At 38.0% G+C, this 26,248-nt stretch overlaps 1 protein-coding gene across 1 annotated transcript in view; it reads right to left on the bottom strand.

Moving 5' to 3' along the window:
- LOC126237268 (solute carrier family 17 member 9) overlaps positions 1 to 26,248 on the bottom strand; it is a 102,228-nt gene that overhangs the window by 56,653 nt on the left and 19,327 nt on the right. Inside the window, exons 2-5 of the mRNA XM_049947196.1 lie at positions 15,523 to 15,869; positions 15,218 to 15,391; positions 723 to 885; positions 541 to 637 (exon numbers count right to left, since the gene is read on the bottom strand). Coding sequence (XP_049803153.1) covers positions 541 to 637; positions 723 to 885; positions 15,218 to 15,391; positions 15,523 to 15,869 — 781 coding nt within the window. The remainder of the gene's footprint in view (positions 1 to 540; positions 638 to 722; positions 886 to 15,217; positions 15,392 to 15,522; positions 15,870 to 26,248) is intronic.

Below are 26,248 nucleotides of genomic sequence, written 5' to 3'. Positions count from 1 at the left end.
GATTGGACTGAAGCAAACAAAACTAAAGTTTCAACACCAACATTCAACCTGGCATCAATTCTTTTTAACTACGCAACCTACAGGAATGGACTAGAAATTTAACTACCTATAAGATGCCTTTACAATAGAACACTGTGCATGAGCCACTGCCTGCAATCTGCTTACTGTCAATAAGAGAAGCTTTCTGGTCTCCCTATCTTTCTACCATGGACACTACCAGTTGCTGCAATGTTTGCTCCATGTCAGACTTTTACCAAAATGCTACAACACAATTTCAATATATATTTTTCTTACAAACTTTTGCTCACAGCTTACTCAGTTTGCCTCACTATGGCAACCGTTCTGATTGCAGTCTCACTTGGAAGTGTAAATGGTGGTTCGTACATAATTAATAACTCTTCATTAGTGGAGGGCTACAGGAATAAACAATTACATCTTTCAGTACAAAGTTATCAAAAATTACAAAAAACAAAGAAAACACATTTACTTTCAAATAACAAATCTGATTATCATAATTAACAACTATGCAAATGTAGTTACCTTAGCATCAGGGTACATATCATGAAAATATGTTGGCAGCCATGATAATAAAAGAAAAAAACAATTGTTCTGGCATGTATGTCCAAGCACACAAGACCTGCAACATAATTTCTCTATATAACACATTCATAAGTGTTCAAAGCATTTATGTTCAATGATGTACATTATCGTTCTGTACTTACCAGAAAGAAAGGTTTGTAAAAAGTCTCATCCATGGTACTGGCAAGCTTTCTTTGATATAAAGAGGTGGGTGTGGCTTTGAAGGCAAATACAGGTTATTTTTTCTTCTGTTTAGGGACAGGGCATAGAAATTTAGTAGAAGTATCCATAATAAAACAAGGGAACCTAAAAAATAAAGGTGACAAACACATAAAAATGGTGTAATTGTTATCCGTCATGGAATGTTTTACAACTAAGTTCATTACACAGATTGAAAGTCTAGATTTAATTTGCTCACTTAAGAACATAATGACCTGTCAACCCAATGACTATCATAAATGTGGCTTTACTCCAGTATTGTGAGGACTGAGTCATAGTCTTGGCTAAAGCCATCCTCACAGGGGACGTGTTTCTCACTGTGAAGCATGCCAGATGTGGTTTCCATCATGGTTGGTGCACACTCAATAATGAGCTGGTGTATCATATGGGACATGATCCTCATCATGATTGGCAACTGAAGCACTCTCCAGTGGCAGTTGTTAGCTATATCTGAATCATAAACCACACAGGTCGTCTACAAAAACGGACAGGCATAAAACTTCTGTGTTAGCTTTTTGAAATATACATTTGCTTTCTTTTCCTTGCGCTAGCCATGTTGCCCTGTGTGATGAATACATTAATAAAATTTCAATATTCATGAACATGGGACAAGTGGAAAGAAAAGTTTGAGCCTTGTAATAGGTGACACATGTGAGGGTTTGTGCTCCTGTAAAGATACGTTATTTATATTCTAATAACAGTTAGTTTAGAAAAATTAATCATTAAACTAGTATATTAGTTTGTTTCTTCAGCTTACTATTAAAGGTTTCACTTTTCTTAACATATTATTCCAGAAAATGAAAAACATTCCTGAAGTCGGGTTGTAGTGATATTTTTATTTACATTTTGGAACAGTAAACTTAAAGGATCCCATTTAATTGTTCTTTTTTCCTTTCCAGCAGTGTCAGTAGAATGTATCCCTCCATTATTAAGTTTATGTTTCCTGAAAGTAGTGTAAGTCTTAAATTAACAATGTAAGAAAATACAGCTTGCTACTTACCTTAAACAAGACACGTCAAGTCACAGACAGGCACAATTAAAAGGCATTTACCTAAAGTTTTTGGTCACAACCTTCATCAATGAAAGAGGATACACACACCTTTCACACACACAAGCAAACACACCTCATTCACATATGACCGCCAACTCCAGCATCTCGAGCGGGAAGGATACGTTGCATCATCATCCTATATGCGGTCTCCTTTACAGGCAAATGAATCTTTCCTAAAATTCTCCCAATAAACTGAAGTTGACCATTTGCCTTCCCTACCACAGTTCTCACATGCTCATTCCACCTCATATCACTTTGCAACATTAGGCCCAGGCAACATTACAGGCTTGATCTTCCTACTCATCCACATTAACTTACATTTTTCCACATGAAGAGCTATCTGCCATTCATCACACCAACTGGAAATTTTGTCTAAGTCATCTTGTATCTTCCTACAGTCACTCGACTTTGACCGTACCCCATGGCATCCTCAGCAAACAACTGCACATTGCTGCCCACCCTGTCTGCCAAATCATTTATGTATATAGAGAACAACAGCGGTCTTATCACAATTACCTGGGGCACTCCTGACAATACTCTTGTCTCCGATGAGCACTCACTGTCAAGGACAACATACTGAGTACTATTATTTAGGAAGTCTTCAAGCCACTCACATATCTGTGAAATTATTCCATATGATCATGCCTTCGTTAATATACTGCAATGGGGCACCATGTCAAATACTTTCCGGAATATTTAGAAATATGGAATCTGCCTGTAGCCCTTTATCCATTGTTTGCAGTATACCATATTATACGAGTGATATTTTCTCCTGATTTGTGGACATATTTCGAACTGAGAATATATTCAATGATGCTGCAGCAAACAGAACTTAGGGATATTGGTCTGTAATTTTGTGGGTCCATTCTTTTACCCTGCTTATATACTGGAGTACCAGCACTTTTTTCCAGTTGCTTGAATCTTTGTGCTGGGTTTGAGATTTACGATAAATGCAAACTAGGTAAGGGGCCAATGCCTTCGTTAAATCAAACTGGGATTCCATGCGAACCTGGTGATTTATTTGCTTTCAAATCTTTCAGTGGTTTCTCTACACCACGTATGCTAATTACTATGTCGTTCATACAGGAGTCTGTCCGATGGCCAAATGACAGTACGTTTGTACGATTCTCCTGTGTGAACAATTTCTCGAACTTGAAATTCAAAACTTCAGATTCTGTTTTGCTATCTTCAACTGCCACACCAGACTGGTTAACAAGGGACTGAAAGGAAGCCTTAGACCCACTTAGCAATTTTACACACAACCACAACTGTTTCGAGTTCTCTGCCAGATCTTTTGCTAAGGTGTGACAGTGGTAGTTGTTGTATGCTTCGCGCATAGCTCTTTTCACAGATGCACGAATTTCTACTAACTTTCATTTGTCATCATTTGCTCATTCCATTTTGAACTGAGAGTGCTACAGCCTCTGCTTCCTCAGCATATGCTGAATTTCATTATTAAACCACAGTGAGTCTTTTCTACCCTATATCCACTTAGCAGGCATATAATTCTCCAGACCATGATTTACAATCTGTTTAAACCTTGCCCGTAATTCTTCTACATCCATCTTACTGGACCTAAGTGCTGAAATTCACGGTCTAAGTGAGTTGTTAATAACTGTTTATCTGCTCTAACTAGCAGAAGCACTCTCCTACCCTTCTTGAGTGATTTATTAACTTTTGTAATCACAGTTGCTATTATGACATTATGATCACTAAGTCCTGTTTCTATACTGACATGGACAATAAGGTCTGGCCTATTTGTAGCTACAATGTCTAAGATATTGCCATTGTGTATGGGCTCCAGAGCTAGCCGCTCAAGACAGTTTTCAGAACACGTGTTCAAAAGTATTTTACATGACTGATTTACACGCTATTGACCGTAGACTTTCTTTGAAAGACTGTCACAGCAGAATCAGATGGCCGGTAAAAACATCCAACAATTAACTTGGTTGAAAGAGAATTAGAGTAACTTTATCAAAACGAAACTTTTGAATGGACTAAAATGTCTGAAAGGAAAAAAACCATTATAATCACGATCAGTGTTTAGTAAAAAATAATACCGTGAGTGCAACACCAAAATATAAAGCACGACTCGCAGTCACTGGATATTCACAAAAATAAGGGATAGAGTGCGGAGAAACTTTTTCACCAGTAGTAAAATATAAATCACTTAGGTACCTTTTAGCCCTGGTAATAAAAGAAGATTCACAAATTCACAAAATGGGTGTAAAGACAGCTTACTTAAACGGGAACCCAATCATCACACACGAAGAAAATTTTGAAAAAGTTTGACATGAGTGACTGTAAACCCATTTCTACACTGATAGAACCAGGAGCCAAGTTAATAACCAGTGAAGAAGATGTAGACTGCAATTAAAACATACCATGTTTAGAGGCAGTAAGGAGCCTTTTGCATTTGTGACAAACATTGACGCCTGATATTGCTTTTGCCACAAATATCGTAAGCAGATTCTGCATAAGCCCAACAGATGGTTAATATGATATTTAGATATCTAAAGGGGACAACAGACTATAAATTAAGACACTGTAAAAAGGGAAATATAAAAATTGATGGTTACAGTGATGTAGATTGGGGAAGTGAGTTGGAGAGCGGACATTGTGTTACAGGATGTTGTTTTAGATTACTTGGGAGATTTATATCATCATGCCTTGAGTACTGCAGAAGCTGAATATATGGCTCTGTCACACACAATTCAAGGAGAATTGTGGATCAGAACTCTAATGGCTGACATAGCACCTAATATCAGTATGGAACCCAAAAATATATTTTGTGACAGCCAAAGATAATGTTGCTAGTGCCAGAACCAAACACATCTACATAAAGCACCATTTCATGAGGGGGAATAATGAAGTACACCATTTAGGCACAGAAGAGATGTTCGCAGATCTACTAACCAAACCCTTGAACAAGGAGAAATTTCAGAAGATGTGAAACAATATGGTTTGACCTGTAAAAGTGACATCTGAAATGTCTGTTCAGAGGGGGGTGTTGGGGATATATGAACAATAATTTTGTATGTGAATGTGTATGTGGCACAGTGTAGTGCACGGAGTGTAATAGACCTCTATGACCACTTTGTATATACTCTGTGGCATTGCCTTAGCTACGTACTGTAAACACACAGTTCTATGTAAGGGATGTTAAAATACAATTTGCTTATTAATGCATTTTTCACATTCAGAAGTATTTATTTTGCTGTGCTAGTTCCAACAAAGTTAAACCAACAGGAGGACAAAATCAACAAAGTTAAACCAACAGGAGGACAAACTGAACAAAATGAAAAGCCCTGGATTGAGAAAGATCACGAGACATACATTTTTATATGTTTGAATGTCGACAGCAATACAGCCAGGAAAAGAACAAATTGTAAGTCTGTTAGTAAATAATAAAAAAATTAGAAATGCTATATGGCAAGAAACCAGATTCAACGAAGGTGAAAATAGAGTTGGCAAGCTGAAGAAGATTTTATATGTCCTACAGAAGCTCCAAATAACTGGAATGAGGATTTTTCAAATTATCTGTTGTCATTAGGATTTGTTAACACTGATGACAATCCTTGTATTTACTATAATGAAGACAGAAGCATCATTACAGCATTGTTTGTCAATGATAGGTTAGTTATTGGAAGCAGAACAAGCAGCATCACCGATGTTTTGAACAAGCTGAATCAGACGTTTGAAATAACATTTGGCAGAATATTTCAAAATCAACTGTCATATTTTGGGATGGAAATCAAAATAAGTTCAGAGGGAATTTTTATAAATCAGTCTATATATACAAAGAAAATCTTAAGACAGTTTATGTTTGATGATTTGAATCCAGGCCAACTGAAGAATGGGATACAACTCATCGGCTTTGACCAATGTCATCATATTTTAGTAATAGATATTAATTTGTTTATTTTCAAGCCATAGCTAATAAATTAGTTATCTTCTGTGGCAAAGCATCTTAATCATAAATAGAAATAAATGAATGTGTTATTAAGAGACAGATATTGTGTACACTTATTGTCACTTGGGGTAATTTCAAATCATTTGTGTACAAGGTTTTGAGTTACACCTTTGATGTTGAATCATTCCAATTGCTGCTTCCTCTACAATTGATTTTCATATCTTGTACTATGTAGTTCAACTGAAAAATAGGATACAAGTACTAGCAAAAGCAAAAAAAAGTAACATACATAACACTGACATCCTATACCTCAGCTGAACTATGAAGGTTGTATCCTATTCTTCAGTTGACCTATATAGGTCAGTTCAAGTACAGGATACAAATTTTACATTTGTCACTTTTTTTGTCTTTGATAGTACTAGTACCTTATTCTTCGGTTGACCTATATAGGTCAACTTACATCTACATCTATACACTACAAACTACTGTGAAATGCATGACAGAGGGTATGTTCCTTTCTAACAGTTATTACAGTTTCTTCCTGTTCCATTCATGTGTGGAGTGTAGAAAGATTGATTGTCTGAATGGCTCTGTGCATGCTGTAATTATTCTAATCTTATTCTCACAATCCCTATGCGAGCGATACATAGGGGATTGCAATTTATCCCTAGACTAATCATTTAAAGCCAGCTCTTGGAATTCTGTTAATAGACTTTCTAGGGATAGTTTATGTCTGTCTTCGAGAGTTTGCCATTTCAGTTCCTTCAATGTCACTGTGACATTCTCCGATGGATTAAACTAACCTATGACCATGCTGCCCTTCTCTGTATAAGTTCAATATCCGCTGTTAGTCCTATCTAGTATGGGTCTCACACACTTGAATAATATTCTAGGATGGGTCACAAGAGTGATTTGTAAGCAATCTCTTTTGTTGACTGATTTCATTTCTCCAGTATTCTACCAATAAACTGAACTGCTTTACCCATGACTAAAAGTATGTGATCATTCCATGTCATATCCCTACAGAGTGTTACACCCAAGCATTTTTATGAGTTGGCTGATTTCAACAGTGACTCACTCATTGACATTATAGTCACAGGATATTAGATTTTGCTTTGTTAAGTGAACAGTTTTAGATTTTTGAACATTTAGAGCAAGTTGCAAATCTTTGCACCATGTTGAAGTCTTATCAAGATCTCACTGAATATTTATGCAGCTTCTCTCACATAGTGCTTCATTACAGATAACTGCATCATCTTCAAAAAGCCTGAAGGTCATTCATATACAACAGAACAGCAAGGGTCCTAACATACTTCCCTGGAGCACAACTGAAGTTACTTCTCCATCTGATGATGACTCTCCATCCAGCATAATGTGCAATGTCCTCTCTACCAAAAAGTTCTCAATCCAGTCACAAATTTCACTTGACACCCCATACGCTCATACTTTCGACAAAAAGCATAGTTGCGGTACTGAGTGAAATGTTTTTCGGAAATCAAGAAACTTAAGTACAGGATACAAATTTTATGCATCTTGCTTTTTTTGCCTTCACTAGTATTGGTATCCTATGTAGGTCAACTGAAGTACAGGATACAAACTTTATGTTTGTCACTTTTTTCAACTTTGCTAGTACTAGTATCCTATTCTTTAGTTGATATTAGTACTAGGGAAGGCGAAAAACCCGACATATATAAAATTTGTATATATGTCAACTGAGGTACTCCATGCCAATGTTAAGTATGTCGCTTTTGCTAGCACTGGTATCCTAACCTACAGTTGATCTATATAGGTCAACTGAAGACAGGATACTAGCCATTTCTAGTGTGAAAAAAGTGATATATGTGACATTACATTCGAAATATGGATGTACATGACATATGTTCATGATCTGTTTTCTCTGTACTACATTTGTTTGTTTCTCAACCTTCATCTATGCTTTTAAATCTCTGTAATGCATCATCATCTGTTGTAACTTGGTATGTCTGTGGCAACTTGTGACTTGGTCAAACCCGGTGGATTGTATTCCATTCCTCAGTACTCCCTTGAATTCAGTAGCTACACCCAAGGAGGCTGGAATGGTGACAGAGAAAGAAAATCTTGTCAATGATATCCCAATGGAAAGAACTGAAGCCTACAGAGATGCTATTTGGAGCCTACTGTCCCTTGCAACAATGTGTCATCCAGATATCAGTTTTGCTGCTAATTACTTAAGCAAATTTGGTAATAAACCAATGATAGGTCACTGAAAAATGGTGAAATGTATTTTTCAGTACCTAAAAGGAACCATGTAGTTTGGTATATTCTTTGATGGAGACTCAACACTACTTGCATTTGCTGATACTGATTGTGGAGGTGATATCTCAACTAGATGCTCCACCAGTGGAGTTCTTATCATGCGAGGGGGAACTCATTTTCTGCTAAGCTTGAAAGCAACATCTTGTAGCAACTTCAACTGCTGAAGCAGAATATCAAGCCACTATCTCTTCGATTGACAATGTGTGTTGGATACAATGCCTTGGACAAGAACTCAGAATTTTAGGTTTGAATGAATCAACAGAACTGTGAATTGACAATGATGCTCCCATACCTATGAAGGAAAAATAAAAACAGACAAGAAGCATATTGACATTCCATGAAAATTCATTTAAGAACATATTGTAATGACCATAAAATAGAAACTTGTGGAAAGTTTGAGTGAACTTGGTGACATACTGACAAAACCACAGCCTCGTAAAGTATTTGAAGAATTAAGAAGGAAAATAATTAAGGAGGAGTGTTAAGAGTTAACAATTTTTCTATGTCTTGTTTCATATGTTGTGCAAGGTGCTTTTATATATGTTTCATGTATTTTTTTAATAGTGCTCAGTCAGTTTTCTGTTGTTTCTTGTTCAAGCATATTGGAACTGAATATGTTACATTAAATCGTACTACTTCAAACATTACAAAATAGTTACTTATCAGTAAAAAAAGAACTGCATTTTATGCCACAAAAGAACAATTAACTCCGTCACTATAACTGTAGATGCTGCCCTCGTTCAGTGCAATAATGTAAATTTTCATAGTTGATACTGGTTAGTGCTCCTAATAATCAATCTTAGTGAAGAATAAAGATGCGTCAATACAATCTAAATGGTGGTGCTATATACTTGTTTGAATAAACACCATTCAACACTCATTTAGACTTCCAGTTTTGCAGTGACAGGAGAGACTATGAGAATCAGGTCATTTTCACTACAGGTCAACCATAACAGTAAGAGTGAACAATGAAAAGTTGTTAGTTCTGTTAACTTGATGGTAGTTAGTGACAATGTTTCGTAAATGTTGCTTTACTCTTTTGTTTTTTCGCATCTGGAAAATTCTTTTACAGTTTCTTAGCTCAAAATTTGGCCACATCCAGTGCTTTATTCTTGTGAAATGATGGATTGTCAAGCACACATCTTGTGGGACAGTTGGGACATTGTAGAAAATGTTCCATGTCCTGGAATTCAACATGGTCTTATTTGTGGTCTGCTTCTTCTTTGAGGTTCCATTTAATTAGATTTGTTTTGACTGGTGCTACACCCTTTTTGATGTTATTCTGTGCACTTGAAACCTTCCAGCCCGATGTATTGCTGCTAGAAATCTGTTGTCAGGTAGAGTAGACCCTCAGGGGCTCATTTAGTTCAGTAGTAGGAATCTCTTTAAGTCTGTGAGGTCTGCTTGAAGCACCATGTAGGGGGAGCTCATCAAAAGTCTTTTTTGAATTTTTCTGCATGCTCGCGTGTTCTGGATTCAGGATCTGAGAACCCAGCCACTTTATATGGCTTCTCAAGTGGTGTGGATTTCATGAATCCTGCTTTTAGTCTGTTTGTGTCATTTCGACTTATATTGTCTTTTTCGGCATGTGTGGATCTGGACCATAAGGGCCATGCATATTCCACATGGAAAAGTGAAGTGCTTGGGCATTTGTTCTCAATAAAATAGGTCCGTTTCCCCATTTACTATTCACAAGCTTCCTTAAAGATGTTAGTCCTTGTGACAGCCTGTTGATGGGTCTTGTCACAATGATGTTTGCATGTAAGTGATCTATGCAACACGACACCCAGGTATGTTGGTTTGTCTGTATGTTCCACATTGCTCCCATTCCAGGTGAAGTTCAGCTTTCTGTTTCCCTGTTATGAGCGAAGGTGGAAGGTGCTAACTTGTGTCTTCATGGTGTTTGATTTTGACAGAGTTTTTTTTGATAATATTCACACATTACATTTAACAAGTTTTCCACCACAAACCTGTTACTGTGTCATAATAGGAGGAGAGGTGTACTCCTACATGGGGCATCCCAGGTGGCAGATAGTGGGGTCCTCAACAGCTCGCTGGCAGACTTGAGCGAAATGAAATAGCTCTCGTGGACCAAACGCAAATCCCATCAATCTCATTTTTTACCATCCATAATTCACCCAGCACCTTTCCAGATCACATCTGGAATTGTAAGCCCTGACCTTGCTCGGACACTTGATCATTGATCAAACAATCAAACAAATATGAGGAGTCTTCTATTGAAAGAATCCAATGGTTTGGACAGTCACGACGAGATTATCCAGGCGAAGACACCATTCGGATATGGAGGGGTGTCACATAGAGGACAACCATGAGCGGAATGCCTAGTGATTCACTGAATGAACAAACAAACATGCAACATATTCCACATAAGAAGGTGCTAAAATTTAACAAACAAGAAAGATTTTCATATTCTGCACACGTAAATAAATTCTTTAAGGAAAGTTGGTAAATTGAAACATTTAACAGATGTCTTAGATCAACACGGGGTGCACTCAGCCTCGTGATGCCAACTGAGAAGCTACTCAACCGAATAGTAGCAGCTCTGGTCAAAGAAAATCGTCATACCGAGCGGGAGAGCAGTGTGCTGACCACACTCCCCTCCTATCTGCATCCTCAGCTGAGGATGACATGGCACTCAGATGGTCCCGATGGGCCACTTGTGGCCTGAAGACGGAGTGCTTAGATCAACAGAACATAGTATCACAGCCTTTCAAGAGTTATGCAATACTGACCAAGACCCAATCGAATCAGGAGGATATTGACTTTATAAGGGAACACCAGGAGAAAACGTAATAGAAAATGTTCCCCAATTCGGTGTGGGTTTCTTGCAACATAATAGAATATTTGACTCTACTGAGTATTTTTCATCCAATTCCTCAAGAATGGCATTGTTAACAATTAAGGTGGAGAACAAAAGATACACACTGATAAATATTCATGCTCCAACTAATGTTAAAAATAGAACCGACAAGGATGGAATGGAAAAATTCTGGGATGAACTTTATCAACTAGTAAGGATCATACTGGAGACTAACATTAAAATTCTGCTTGGCGACTGTAATGCAAAGATAGGATGAGAGAAGAAATTTTGATGTGTGGTGGAGTGATGGCCAGCGCATAAACTTACAAACAAGAAAACGGGGAACAGTTAATTGAATTTTGTACTACAAATGGATTGGTTTTGAAGACAACAAGTTTTAAGAGAAGACCACATAAGTTAATGACATAGAAATGCCCTAACATCAAGCTAGGAGAGTATCAGATATCATGTGGCCATGGATCAGAAATTCCATAAGTTAATGACATAGAAATGCCCTAACATCAAGCTAGGAGAGTATCAGATATCATGTGGCCATGGATCAGAAATTCCATCAGGAAATCTATAATGTTAAAGTGCTGCATGGCATTGATGTTGATTCAGACCACTAAATTTCAAAAATTAAAATGAAACTGACACCTAAAAGAAAAAGCAAACCTCAAAAGTTAGATACAAAGAGAGCATATGACCCTAGTTATATTATTAATAATAAGATATATAATGAGAGAGCAAGAATACCTTTAAGTGACAATCTAGAAGCCACTGTCAATCGATTAAAAGCCTTGGCTGAAGAAGTAGCTCTTGTACGGAAACACAAGAAACATGCTTGGTGGAATGAGGAATGCGATGTAGCGATTCAACATAGACTAAGGCCTGGTTAAATGACCAACAAAAGAGAACTGAAAGCTCCAGAGAGGAATTAATAAATGCTAGACGATCAACCGCCAAAGAAATTAGAAGGGTCAAAAGGCAGTTTCATAAGGACTCACTAAAATCTATCAAGGATGCTTTCAATCGTCACAAGACAAGAGACTACTATCAGACATTCAAACAGAATTACCCTCCACCTACTCTTATGATTAAGGATGCAAACAGAAAGGTAGCACATAACAATTATGACAATTCAATGATACTGGTTAAATATTTCAAACAGTTACTAAATAGTGCGAAACCTGAACATCATTTGGAATTTGGCCCCTATCCAAGAAACAAAATGCATTTAGAAAGAGTTATACCACTACATCCAGATTAAGTACAAGCAGCAATTAACTCACTTCAGAATTATAAAGCAGCAGGTGAGAACCTACTAGTGGCAGGACTTTGTAAATATGGAAATGTACAAACTATTCTGAACTTACACAAACATCTTACTGACATTTGGATTACTGAGAAGTTATCAAAGGAATGGAATGTTGCAATAATCCATCCACTACACAAAAAAGGAGATAGATCAGATCCAAATAACTATAGGGGTATATCGCTGCTGGATATTACTTATAAAATTTTTTCCAAGGTTCTGTATTTCAGAATTCATGAACAGCTTGATAGTGAACTAGGCGAATATCTAGGAGGCTTTCGGTCAGGATGAAGCTGTCCTGATCAAATTATTAGTCTCAAATGGCTAATGAAACATCAAAGGTTCAGGAACTAGAAGCTAGTGATCACCTTTGTCAATTTTAAAAAAGCCTACGATAGTATCCGTCGTGAATCCCTACTGTCAATTCTTAAAGAATTTAATTTACATCAGAAACTTGTCAACCTCTTTGCAGTCACCCTTCAAAATACTGAAGCTAAAGTAAGGTTCTGAAATGAATTCTCTGAACCTTTTGATATTCATACTGGCCTTTGACAAAGCGATGGATTGTCTCCACTATTGTTTAATTGGATGCTGGAAAAAATCATGCATCACTGGAACAAGATATACCTACCGTCTGTTAAGATTGGAAGAAAGACCTGACTTAACTGCCTTGCATTTGCAGATGATTTGGCACTGTTAGCAAACAATACTGATGAAGCAAAGGTTCAGATAGAACAACTCGAACGATTAGCGGTAAAGGTTGAATTGCAAATTTCGTTTGAGAAAACAGAAATGATGCCCAGCTTCCTAATTGACACATCCCATATAATACTCCATAATGATCAAAAAATAAAAGTAGTAAAAAAGTTTAAATATCTTGGTGAGATTATTACCTGGAATGCTAATGAAAGAGCATCAATTGCTAGTAGAACATTAAAAGTACAGCGAGCGCAGAGAACCACATGGCCAACCTACAAACAATGATCTCTCTCAATAAATACTAAGTTTTAACATTACTCCTCTGTTATTAAACTGGAAGCAACATATGCAAGTGAAACACTATTCAAACCAAATACTCAAGCAACAACTGACAAATAGCAGAAAGTTGATAGAAGAATACTCTGAACAATTATCAGTAAAAAACATCAATTTAATGGGCACCGGAGACTTTTGCCCAATTCAGTAGTTGTAAAGAAAGTGAATCCATTAATGATACAATGTGGAAAAGAAGGATTGCATTTTTTGGCCACATATCTCGCCTACCAAATACTAGAATCCTGAAGCAACTTTTTGACTACTTCTGGAACAGTAAAACCAAAAACATTGGGTTTAAAGAAGTACAAAGTGATCTGGATGAATTGAAAATCACCACACACCAAATTCAACACAGAGAAGAGAAACTGCTTCTGAAGAACAAATACACATGGCTAACATTCAAACCATCAGAATGGAAGAAGTATATTATATCTGCAAAAGAATGAGCAGCCAGATCACAGCAAATGAAGAAATTTTGGGAAACGAAGAAATTGTTGGCTGCTACGACTTAAACTTAATCATTGTAGACTCTGTTGTATTATGTTCGATTTTAGTGCTTCAATGTGGGCATAAACTATGTGAATAATAAATAAACAAGTTTCCCATTTTCCCTCCTACTTCCTCAAAGTTCTGTCACTGTACAGTAATACCCAGATCATATGCATACAAGAAATGAGAGTATGGTCTGGTGTTAGTTTATCATAAGTATATAGATTTATACACATACAAGCATTATTTGGCAGTAGTTATTCGGTTGGGATCTGCCTTTCAAGGTTTCAATATCACTACTATCTTCTATTTCTTCCACATCTTTGGGATCTTGAATGTCTGTAGACAGTGATTAGAGACTTATAATGGATAACCAGTACCATGCAAATCAATGTCATAGGATGATACCAGAACATTAATTTATCTGATTTTGCATGCAACTGTGAGCACTTTCAGTGTTCAACAAACATACATACAGGATGCAAAGCTGAATAAATACAGCGATTTAAAGACAGTGTACGCATTTTCGTGGTAGTTTACTCATACTGCAATAAAACTTATCGGATATTATATATGTTTATACAACCAGGTTGTGAAGCAATGGAGCAAATGTTGAGTGATAAGTGGTAAGAGACTGGTGGAACAACTATACAGGAATGCACCTCATGGTTCAGTCTTAACAGTAAGTGACTACTGTGATGGTAGGTGCTCACATAACACACTCAAAATGTTTTATGGGGGCAGACAAGTGTTTTCTTCAGAGGAAAGGACTTGGAATGCAATAAGAAGTGAACAGTAAATGAACAGCATTTCACATACACATAATGAATATTGCTGTACATTATTCTAATAATCGTTCTCTGAGGTAAGAATATCCTTTGGCAATCTTTGCAGTTGTCTGAAAATGATACCAAAGGGCATAAAAATTTAAACAATCAAAGAAAGCTTTTATTTCATTGTCAAGCATAATGCAGATTATTTTGACAGAGAAAGCAACAGCTCCAATTTTGTATAAAATTCTGTATTTGAAACTCTGAAGCATCTTTCCTGTACATCTTCATTATGAGGGATTTAAAATTTTTGGTTTTGCTTATTATTTTATAATTTATTGATAGTAAAAAGTAACTTTTAATCAGATTTTATGTTGGAAGCTGTATTCATTGTTTCAATTTAGTTAAACAACAATTTGTTTCATTCAGTCTGTGTGCTGATGTTAATGTTTGCTAAAACTTTTACACTTGTACTGAGGCCCCATTCAAACTAGTTAGAACTGATTTTGTTGAATAAATTGGCAAAAACACTTGTTAACACTGCAGTTGTTATATCCAAGGGATTATTCAGCATTTAGTTGTGCCTCTCTGCTATTAGCTTTGGTAACTAAAAGATCAAAATCATCAAAATTTTAAAATTAGTCTGTGAAAATGTGAGCTGATGACAACACTCTAAAATGAGGCATTTATAAAAAAAATTATATTAAGGAATTTAGTGGAAGTTACTTACCAATGCAGTAGAACACAAATGGCCATCCATAATATTCCAACACATTTGATCCCACAACACCAGTGAACAGAGTGCCAACAGCAGACCCTGATGTTAAGATACTAAAAAATGAGGCTCTCTCCTTCTCTGTAATTTTCTGTGCAGTTAAGCTGCTCATGCTGGGAAAATGGACACCTATCAAAAGAATACAATTATTACAATAAATCCTCTTAAAAACTTAATTGTGGAATATATATCATCATTATTTAATGTTCTGCGCAATATCTATATTTGTAAATTACGCTTAAAATTGTGTAAACAATCACCTTGAAATGCTCCATGCAAAACTCTTATGAATACAATAAAATTGACAGAAATACTGGTATCTGAAAACAGCCATATCATTTGAGGCATGAAAAAAGTAACAATGCACCATCCAATCCCAGCAATTAATATTACTTTTTGTCCTCCAATTCTATCACTCAAATAACCACCAAACACCTGAGTCAGAGTGTATCCCCAAAAAAAGCTCGACAGTATCATCCCTGAGTCTTTTTTGCTCCAGCCACGTTCCTTGGTAATTTCTGGTATAGCAAGGGGGACAGAAGTCCTGCTTGCGTAAAGAGCTGAGGTCCCCAAAAATAATGTGAGCAGCCATCTACGTTTTTCATTTCTGGAAATAAAGAAAAAGCATATAAATCTTACATAGGAAAAAGCAATGACAAACATCCATGTTTAAATAATAAGTCACGGATGACAAAGATGTTGACACTCCTCTGAGGTACACCTAGTAAAACACAATAATGGTCACACCAACTGATCTATGTTTTTTTAACAGAATGGAAGATGCATTATGATGGGGAGGTGCACATGGGCATGTTGATGTATTAGTTTTATTGACTGAGTTCATATTGTTGAGGATTATACTTCTTGATGAGATAAGATTAATATGTATTTATGAGCATTTTTTATGTATAAAACAGGTTATGATTGCTGATAACAGAAATGAGCAAAGAACGTGCTTTTTTGGATAAATATGACAGGGTATAACATATGTTTCAACTAACATTAATGATTTCTTTTGCATTGTAACAGACATTAGCTTGAATTTGTCATGAGCTAGTTCACTGTCTGTATCAACAAAAGCCCAATTAATTCTGAAACCAAATCCAAGCTTCATCAATAATAAAAAAGAAAAGCATCCAAGAAGCAAGTTGATCACTGAGTCCACACCCAATGTAATAGTGCTGTAAGCAAATAGATAATATACAAAGATGTATAACCATGAACACAGTACTGAAGTAGTAAGTGATGGTTGGTCCTCCATTGGAGACTAGCCCTTAGACATCAACCCACTTGCCTGCTGATTGTGCAGGTTGTGAGTGGAGCTTTGATCACAAACTCACTGGTGGCCCATCCTGAAGGTATCAACTGTTTCCTCATCTGCACTCTTGTTGGTATCTGGTGAGGATACCAAAGTCACCCTAATGCAAGAAGACAGTTAATTACTTGTCTGAGAAGTCAGTACTAGAAAGGGATTCCAGGAGAGCACAACCAGGATTCACATATAAAATAACAGGTTTGCACTCAAAATAAATGAGATACAAACTGAAATAATGGCTTTTGAAATTTTTCCTGAAAATCAAGAACCTTAACATATCTGCAACGGCAGTGAGAGTAAAATCTGTAGATAAATCTAAGTACCTGGGTAGATTTTGATGTCAAAAAACCAGACTGGTCTTGAAGCCAATAGATGCACTGGAATAGTAGCTACTAAATTTGCAAAACTGAATTGGCATTTCCACAACTTTAATGATTTATTTATATATGAAGCTTTGAGCACATAAAACTGTTACCTTTTTTTAATTTTCTGTACATTTCAAACTATGTGCCTGAATCGAAGTTGTGTAAAAATAAAATTGAACTGACATCTTGGATATTCGGGAATCCAGCCGGATGTTTGCGTCGTTCTTGCACGATATTTCAACAGCGTGCCTCGCTGTCTTCTTCAGGTGCTACCTGAGACTGGTCCTTGGGTCGGTCGAGTCCAGTATTTATGCCTGGGAGGAGCTGTGCGTTCCCTAATCGGTCCGCGCCGAGTCGAGTGTTCCATCTGTGGTCCGCGCCCGCCAGACTCGGCTTCAATGGACCCCTCCAGTCGCGGATGTTCCGACTGCCGTCGGCGCCCGTTTTGGCCGTCCTCAACGGTTGTGGTTGTGGTTGAGATAGAGTACCCAACATCTCAGATCGGGTCTGACACACCTCAGATGACTACCACAACCGTTGAGGATGGCCAAAACGGGTGCCGACGGCAGTCGGAACATTCGCGACTGGAGGGGTCCGTTGAAGCTGAGTTTGGCAGGTGCGGACCACAGATGGAACACTCGACTCGGTGCGGACCGTTTAGGGAATGCCCAGCTCCTCCCAGGCATAAATACTGGACTCGATCGACCCAAGGACCAGTCTCAGGTAGCACCTGAAGAAGACAGCGAGGAACGCTGTTGAAATATCGTGCGAGAACGACGCAAACATCCGGCTGGATTCCCAAATATCCAAGATGTCAACAGATCGCTGGGAAAGCATGAAGAATTAGAAAATTGAACTGCTTAAATCTGAAATTTCTCTTGTCCAGTATCCACAAGAAGTGGAGTACCATGTGAGGAATTATGATGTACTTAAGTGGACCTTCCTCCTGGAAAATCAATGTAGGTGGGTGTGATATGTGTTATAAATCTCGTCAGTGCAATGGAAATGTTACAGCACTGCTGCCTTTAGCATGAAGATGACTGCTGGCTGGCCAAAACTTGTTTTGTCATTGTGAAATGCTCGTGCAATTACTATGTCATATAAAAGAACTTCATGTGCAACAGGAAAAGTCTTTCATGATGCGCAACAAAATGAGATGAGACTTTGTTTCAGATAGTTTATGAAATGTAGCATGAATCATTGCAAGCAAGAATGTATATAGTATAAACAGTTTACAGTTGAACACGCTAATTAGAAGTAAATAACACAAAATTAGGCAGAAGCATACACAACAGAAATATTACAAATACTGAATGAAAAAAGGAGTCTAATAAAATGAAGAACTAAACAACAGTATGAGTGTGGCATATCAGTGCACCAAGATAAAAATTAGACTCACTATCCATGAAAGGACCCATGGTAGGATTAAGGCATGTACTTTGTGGTGATAAATAGCTGCCATATTGACAGTAGTTGTGGTAAAGGTGCCCCCACCTCTGACTGAATAGGCAATGGCTGCATAAAGGTTAGCCGGCCGGAGTGGCCGAGTGGTTCTAGGCGCTTCAGTCTGGAACCGCGCGACCTCTACGGTCGCAGGTTTGAATCCTGCCTCGGACAGGGATGTGTCTGATGTCCTTAGGTTAGGTAGGTTTAAGTAGTTCTAAGTTCTAGGGGACTGATAACCTCAGAAGTTAAGTCCCATAGTGCTCAGAGCCATTTGAACCATTTGCATAAAAGTTATAACAGGTGGGGACAGGTCTTGTATGCGAATTGTTCACAAGCAAGTGACTCATGGAACGTGAGGTTGGGAGAGAGTAGTGTAAGAGTGTTATTTGCACGAAAGTAGTGGAAGAAACCATTGTTACCCGACTGATTTTTATTTTTCACAGTTTTTCTGACTTAAGATTAAGAGCCACTTTCACTCCCTGGCTGCACATGAAGTTCTTTTATATTTTATATGACATAATCACATGAGCATTTCAAAATGACAAAACTAGTTTGATCAGCCAGTGGTTATCTTCATGCTAATGGCAGCACTGATGTAACATTCCCACTGTCGGCAATGAGCACTGTTGATATCACAATGGGAATGTTACATTATTGCTTTCCGCATTTGTCTTTAGCCTGAAGATGCTCTCTGGTTGCTCAAATCATGAAAAGGCATTGTGAAGTACTGATGTGATTGTGTAACATAAAAAATAAAAGAATTGAGCAATCAATCACCCACTTAATCTCTATAGATAGATTGTAATTTTTTCCAAAAAAAGTCTTTAACATGGAAAAATTATGGGACAGTAGAATAAAAACCATAGTATCTTTAAATGTAGCAGTACTGAATAATTCCACCTACTCTGTCATTCTTAAAATGAACAAATTGTTTCATTGTTTTTAGAATTTACTTTTAATCCACAATTACCTAGTAAATATGAAAACTACTTCACAGTATGTTTTTCATACTACTGTTCAGACAATAGTTTATGTTTTTTGGTTGCTAAGTACTAAGGTTTCTGATCACAGGAATGTTTGATTTTACCTTCAATATTACGTAGGAATTTTGAAGTTTCTTAAGGTTTCATTGTTGGTATAAAAACATAATAATGGATACAACTTAAATTCTGCTTCAAAAGTGGGACCTAATTAATTTCTGTTTACTAATGCTTAGAAATTATTGATGAATGCAAGGAAATGAGTGCTAATTATATTATGCTATTGACTAGAATTACATAATTACAGGGAATAAGTCTAATTTGTGAAATATTGGTATAAATGTTGTCCACTGTAAACAACGTATAGAACCATAACACATGGTGGAGTGGAGGTAGTTGTTGACTTGTCATTAGCTGAGTTGTGGCTATGAGTTTCAAGCTGTGAATAGACTATGGTTGAGTAAGTAAAAGATACAGGGTGTTTTGGGCAGTGACAAGTGCTTGCCTCTCAGTGAAATTACTATCTTGCATAAACTACAGCTGTTCAGTGTGTCAGTTTTTGGGCATTAATCCACCAATGTGCTTATCATTAGAGGTGAATGCCACAAAAGGTAAAGTTTCTGGAACCCTGATTTATTTTTTGTCTGTTCATTTAGACAGACATGGAGTTTTGTTAAATGTATACATATCAACACCTACTCCTGAAACTGATTATTCAGTTTCATATATATATAACTGCACAATACGTGTTTGTGAGGTCAAGTGCAGCCTTGCATTATGTGCACATTTGACTACAGGCCTAAACTTTTGTGCAACTGCTTACTTTGTACACCTGATGTGAATGTTTGTGTGATAAATATACATTGCTTTTTTGAAAAGTATTCAATATCTTAGACAAATCACCTAAATTGCTCAAGAAGAGTTAGTGGTCAAGCAGAGAGATTAGAGAGGAGGAAGAAAGAAAGGTTATAGAGTTTAATATCCCATGACACTAAAAATTAGTTAGGAAGTAATTAAAGGAATTGTCCTTGGGGATATTTAAGGAAACCACATATTTAAAAAAATATGATTTGTAACAATTGTATTAACATGATTGGTTCAGAGGTTGGATGGCTGCAATATCTGACACTGGGAAGGGAGGAAGGAAGACTGAATTTTAATGTCCCACTGGTAGCAAGGTCATTAGAGATAGAACACAAGTTCATATTACATGAGAATGAGGAAGGAAATTGACCACATCCTTTTCAAAGGAACCATTTCAAAGTTTGCTTAAAGTGATTTAGGGGAATGACATAACTAAATCTGGATTTGAACCATCACCCTTCCAAATGGGAGTCCAGTGTGCCAGTCACTGGACCACCTCACTTGGTTACACATGGAGGTGGAGGGTGACGGCAGGATGAGATGGGTATACTGATATATGTCATCAGTCCTTTAACAACTGAGTTTCTACACACTCACGTGTGTTACTGAAGTCACAATCAGGAGAGAAAATTTTTATGAGTGACTGACTCGTTATATATTTGGCACTGATCAGTGACACTGGACAGAACACTTCAACTTGAGATTTTTTTTTGCAAGATAAGCCTGTGAGTCAGATACACCATTCATGCGCAAGAGCCTATGTGAGACTGACATGATATGCTTATTGGATGTATCTGGAATGGGAGTTTGGTGAGAGCTGAGGTAGGTAAAAGAGACATCCTTATCGGTGTCCCTAACTTGATCTATCCAGCTTTCAGAATTCAGACTAATTTCAAGAATTATATTCTGTGGTGATGAAACAGAAGCATGAATGAAATACATTGAGGTGACAAAAGTCATGGGACAGTGATATGCACAGATACAGATGGTAGTAGTAACATGTACATGAGGTATAAAAGGGCAGTGCTTTGACAAGAGCTCTCATTTACACTCAGGTGATTCATGCAAAAAGGTTTCCAGCATGTTTGTGGCTGCACAACAGGAATTAACAGACTTTGAATGTGGAGTGGAAGTTGGAGCTAGAAGTATGGGACATCCATCGGATATTGCTAGGGAATTCAATAATCTGAAATCCACAGTGTCAAGAGAGTGCTGAGAATACCAGATTTCTGCATTATATCTCACCAAGGACAATGCAGTGACCAAGGGCCTTCACTTAATGCAGCTGCATCTGTGTAGGGTTGTCCATGTTAATAGACAAGCAACACTGCATGAAATAACCACAGAAATCAATGTGGGACATATGACGAATGTATCTGTTAGGATAGTGCGGTGAAATTTGGTGTCAATGGGCTATGGTAGCAGACAACAAAAATGAGTACCTTTGCTAACAGCACAACATTGCCTGCAACACCTCTTCTCATCTTGTGACCATACTGGTTGGACACTAGAGGACTGGAAAACCATGGCCTGGTCAGATGAGTCCCAATTTCAGTTGGTAAGAGCTGATGGTAGTGTTCATGTGGTGCAGACTGCCCAAAGCCACAGACCCAACTTGCCAACAAGGCACTGTGCCAGGTGGTGGTGGCTCTAAAATAGTGTGGGTCTAACTGAACCAATCATTTACTGGAAATGGTTATGTTTGACTACCTGGAGACCATTTGCAGCCATTGATTTACTTCATGATCCCAAACAACAACGGAAATTTTATGGACGACAGTGTGGCATGTCACCGGGCCACAGTTGTCCATGACTGGTTTGAAGAACATTTTGGATATTCCCCCCCCCCCTCCCCCCCCCCCCCCCCATGAACCATGGACCTTGCCGTTGGTGGGGAGGCTTGCGTGCCTCAGCGATACAGATGGCCGTACCGTAGGTGCAACCACAACGTAGGGGTATCTGTTGAGAGGCCAGACAAACGTGTGGTTCCTGAAGAGGGGCAGCCTTTTCAGTAGTTGCAGGGGCAACAGTCTGGATGATTGATCTGGCCTTGTAATACTAACCAAAACGGCCTTGCTGTGCTGGTACTGCGAACAGCTGAAAGCAAGGGGAAACTATGGCCGTAATTTTTCCCGAGGGCATGCAGCTTTACTGTATGGATAAACGATGATGGCATCCTCTTGGGTAAAATATTCCGGAGGTAAAATAGTCCCCCATTCGGATCTCCGGGCGGGGACTACTCAAGAGGAAGGGGTTATCAGGAGAAAGAAAACTGGCGTTCTACGGATCGGAGCGTGGAATGTCAGATCCCTTAATCGGGCAGGTAGGTTAGAAAATTTGAAAAGGGAAATGGATAGGTTAAAGTTAGATATGGTGGGAATTAGCGAAGTTCGGTGGCAGGAGGAACAAGACTTTTGGTCAGGTGAATACAGGGTTATAAATACAAAATCAAATAGGGGTAATGCAGGAGTAGGTTTAATAATGAATAAAAAAATAGGATTGCGGGTAAGCTACTACAAACAGCATAGTGAACACATTATTGCGGCCAAGATAGACACGAAGCCCATGCCTGCTACAGTAGTACAAGTTTATATGCCAACTACCTCTGCAGATGATGAAGAAATTGATGAAATGTATGATGAGATAAAAGAAATTATTCAGATAGTGAAGGGAGACGAAAATTTAATAGTCATGGGTGACTGGAATTCGAGAGTAGGAAAAGGGAGAGAAGGAAACATAGTAGGTGAATATGGATTGGGGGTAAGAAATGAAAGAGGAAGCCGTCTGGTAGAATTTTGCACAGAGCATAAATTAATCATAGCTCACACTTGGTTCAAGAATCATGAAAGAAGGTTGTATACATGGAAGAACCCTGGAGATACTAAAAGGTATCAGATACATTATATAATGGTAAGACAGAGATTTAGGAACCAGGTTTTAAATTGTAAGACATTTCCAGGGGCAGATATGGACTCTGACCACAATCTATTGGTTATGAATTGTAGATTAAAACTGAAGAAACTGCAAAAAGGTGGGAATTTAAGGAGATGGGACCTTGATAAACTGAAAGAACCAGAGATTGTAAAGAGTTTCAGGGAGAGCATAAAGGAACAATTGACAGGAATGGGGGAAAGAAATACAGTAGAAGAAGAATGGGTAGCTTTGAGGGATGAAGTAGTGAAGGCAGCAGACGATCAAGTTGGTAAAAAGACGAGGGCTGGTAGAAATCCTTGGGTAACAGAAGAAATATTGAATTTAATTGATGAAAGGAGAAAATATAAAAATGCAGTAAATGAAGCAGGCAAAAAGGAATACAAACGTCTCAAAAATGAGGTCGACAGGAAGTGCAAAACTGCTAAGCAGGGATGGCTAGAGGACCAATGGAAGGATGTAGAGGCTTATCTCACTAGGGGTAAGATAGATACTGCCTACAGGAAAATTAAATAGACCTTTGGAGAAAAGAGAACCAGTTGTATGAATATCAAGAGCTCAGATGGAAACCCAGTTCCAAGCAAAGAAGGGAAAGCTGAAAGATTGAAGGAGTATATAGAAGGTCTATACAAGAGCGATGTACTTGAGGACAATATTATGGAAATGGAAGAGGATCTAGATGAAGATGAAATGGGAGGTATGATACTGCGTGAAGAGTTTGACAGAGCACTGAAAGACCTGAGTCGAAACAAGGCCCCAGGAGTAGACAACATTCCATTAGAACTACTGACGGCCTTGGGAGAAGCAGTCATGACAAAACTCTACCATCTGGTAAGCAAGATGTATGAGACAGGCGAAATACCATCAGACTTCAAGAAGAATATAATAATTCCAATCCCAAAGAAAGCAGGTGTTGACAGATGTGGAAATTACCGAACTATCAGTTTAATAAGTCACAGCTGCAAAATACTAATGCAAATTCTTTATGGACTAATGGAAAAACTGGTAGAAGTCGACCTCGGGGAAGATCAGTTTGGATTCCGTAGAAATGTTGGAACACGTGCGGCAATACTGACCTTATGCCTTATCTTAGAAGAAAGATTAAGGAAAGGCAAACCTACTTATAGAAAGCTTTTGACAATGTTGACTGGAATAATCTCTTTCAAATTCTGAAGGTGGCAGGGGTAAAATACCGGGAGCGAAAGGCTATTTACAATTTGTACAGAAACCAGATGGCAGTTATTAGAGTCGAGGGACATGAAAGGGAAGCAGTGGTTGGGAAGGGAGTGAGACAGGGTTGTAGCCTATCCCCGATGTTATTCAATCTGTATATTGAGCAAGCAGTAAAGGAAACAAAAGAAAAATTCGGAGTAAGTATTAAGATCCATGGAGAAGAAATAAAAACTTTGAGGTTCGCTGATGACATTGTAATTCTGTCAGAGACAGCAAAGGACTTGGAAGAGCAGTTGAACGGAATGGACAGTGTCTTGAAAGGAGGATATAAGATGAACATCAACAAAAGCAAAACGAGGATCATGGAATGTAGTCGAATTAAGTCGGGTGATGCTGAGGGAATTAGATTAGGAAATGAGACACTTGAAGTAGTAAAGGAGTTTTGCTATTTAGAGGATATAAAATGTAGACTGGCAATGGCAAGGAAAGCGTTTCTGAAGAAGAGAAATTTGTTAAAATCGAGTATAGATTTGTCAGGAAGTCATTTCTGAAAGTATTTGTATGGAGTGTAGCCATGTATGGAAGTGAAACATGGACGATAAATAGTTTGGACAAGAAGAGAATAGAAGCTTTCGAAATGTGGTGCTACAGAAGAATGCTGAAGATTAGATGGGTAGATCACATAAATAATGAGGAGGTATTGAATAGAATAGGGGAGAAGAGGAGTTTGTGGCACAACTTGACAAGAAGAAGGGACCGGTTGGTAGGGCATGTTCTGAGGCATCAAGGGATCACAAATTTAGCATTGGAGGGCAGCGTGGAGGGTAAAAATCATAGAGGTAGACCAAGAGATGAATACACTAAGCAGATTCAGAAGGATGTAGGTTGCAATAAGTACTGGGAGATGAAGAAGCTTCCACAAGATAGAGTAGCATGGAGAGCTGCATCAAACCAGTCTCAGGACTGAAGACCACAACAACAACTGGATATTTCAAGCAAATGATTTGGCCAACCAGATCACCCAACAAGAGTTTTATCAAACAATTATGGGACATAACTGAAAGGTCAGTTCATGCACAAAATCCTGCACTGGCAAGACATTTGCAATTATTGATGGCTATAGAGGCAGCATGGCTCACTATTTTTGCAGGGGACTTCTCGCAACTTGTTGAGTCCACACCATGTCGAGTCGCTGCAGTACACAGGGCAAAAGGAGGTCTGGCACAATATTAGGAAGTATCCCATGAGCTTTGTCACCTCAGTCCTCAAATACATAACAGGGAAGTACAAATATTAAGACATAACATCTACCACAGCATTTGAAATTTATTAATATCAAATGTCATTATCTACACAAACCTAAAGACATAATATGCCAACAATACAGCTCATTCAGCTCACCACACAAAATATTAAAAAATGATACCAGGTAATCATGTGATCCTCCACTGCTGACATAAGTCCCAGTAGTGAAGCAATGCATATATCACAGTAGGTTTATAGAATCAGTACAGTATGGTCAGTTGATGTGGAGATATGACATGATGGTAGAAAAGAGCTACTGTGTTTGGACATGGTTGTAAACACTCCACAAATGAAGCTGCACTATTTGTTGATATATCAATGTAAACTGTCCAACACATCTCCAACGAACGGTCTGCCATAATGGCATACCACTAACAGCCATGAAACATTATATAAGAACAGTGGTCATGTAAGACCCTAATAAACAGGGATCAGAGACAATTGTCATGTACAGTAAATGACAATCGGTTTCAAACCAAACAGGAATTGTTGGCGTCTGTGAACGGAGGTCAAACTCAACCAATTTCCAAGTGAAAATAGGAAATTGCATACAATTGGCATTTGAAGTTGGGTAACATGTAAAAGGACATTGCTCAGAGTGTTACAT

The sequence above is a fragment of the Schistocerca nitens genome, chromosome 2, assembly GCF_023898315.1.
Source record: "Schistocerca nitens isolate TAMUIC-IGC-003100 chromosome 2, iqSchNite1.1, whole genome shotgun sequence".
Classification (NCBI taxonomy): Eukaryota; Metazoa; Arthropoda; class Insecta; order Orthoptera; family Acrididae; genus Schistocerca; species Schistocerca nitens.
This window is presented reverse-complemented; position numbering and strand designations above follow the sequence as displayed.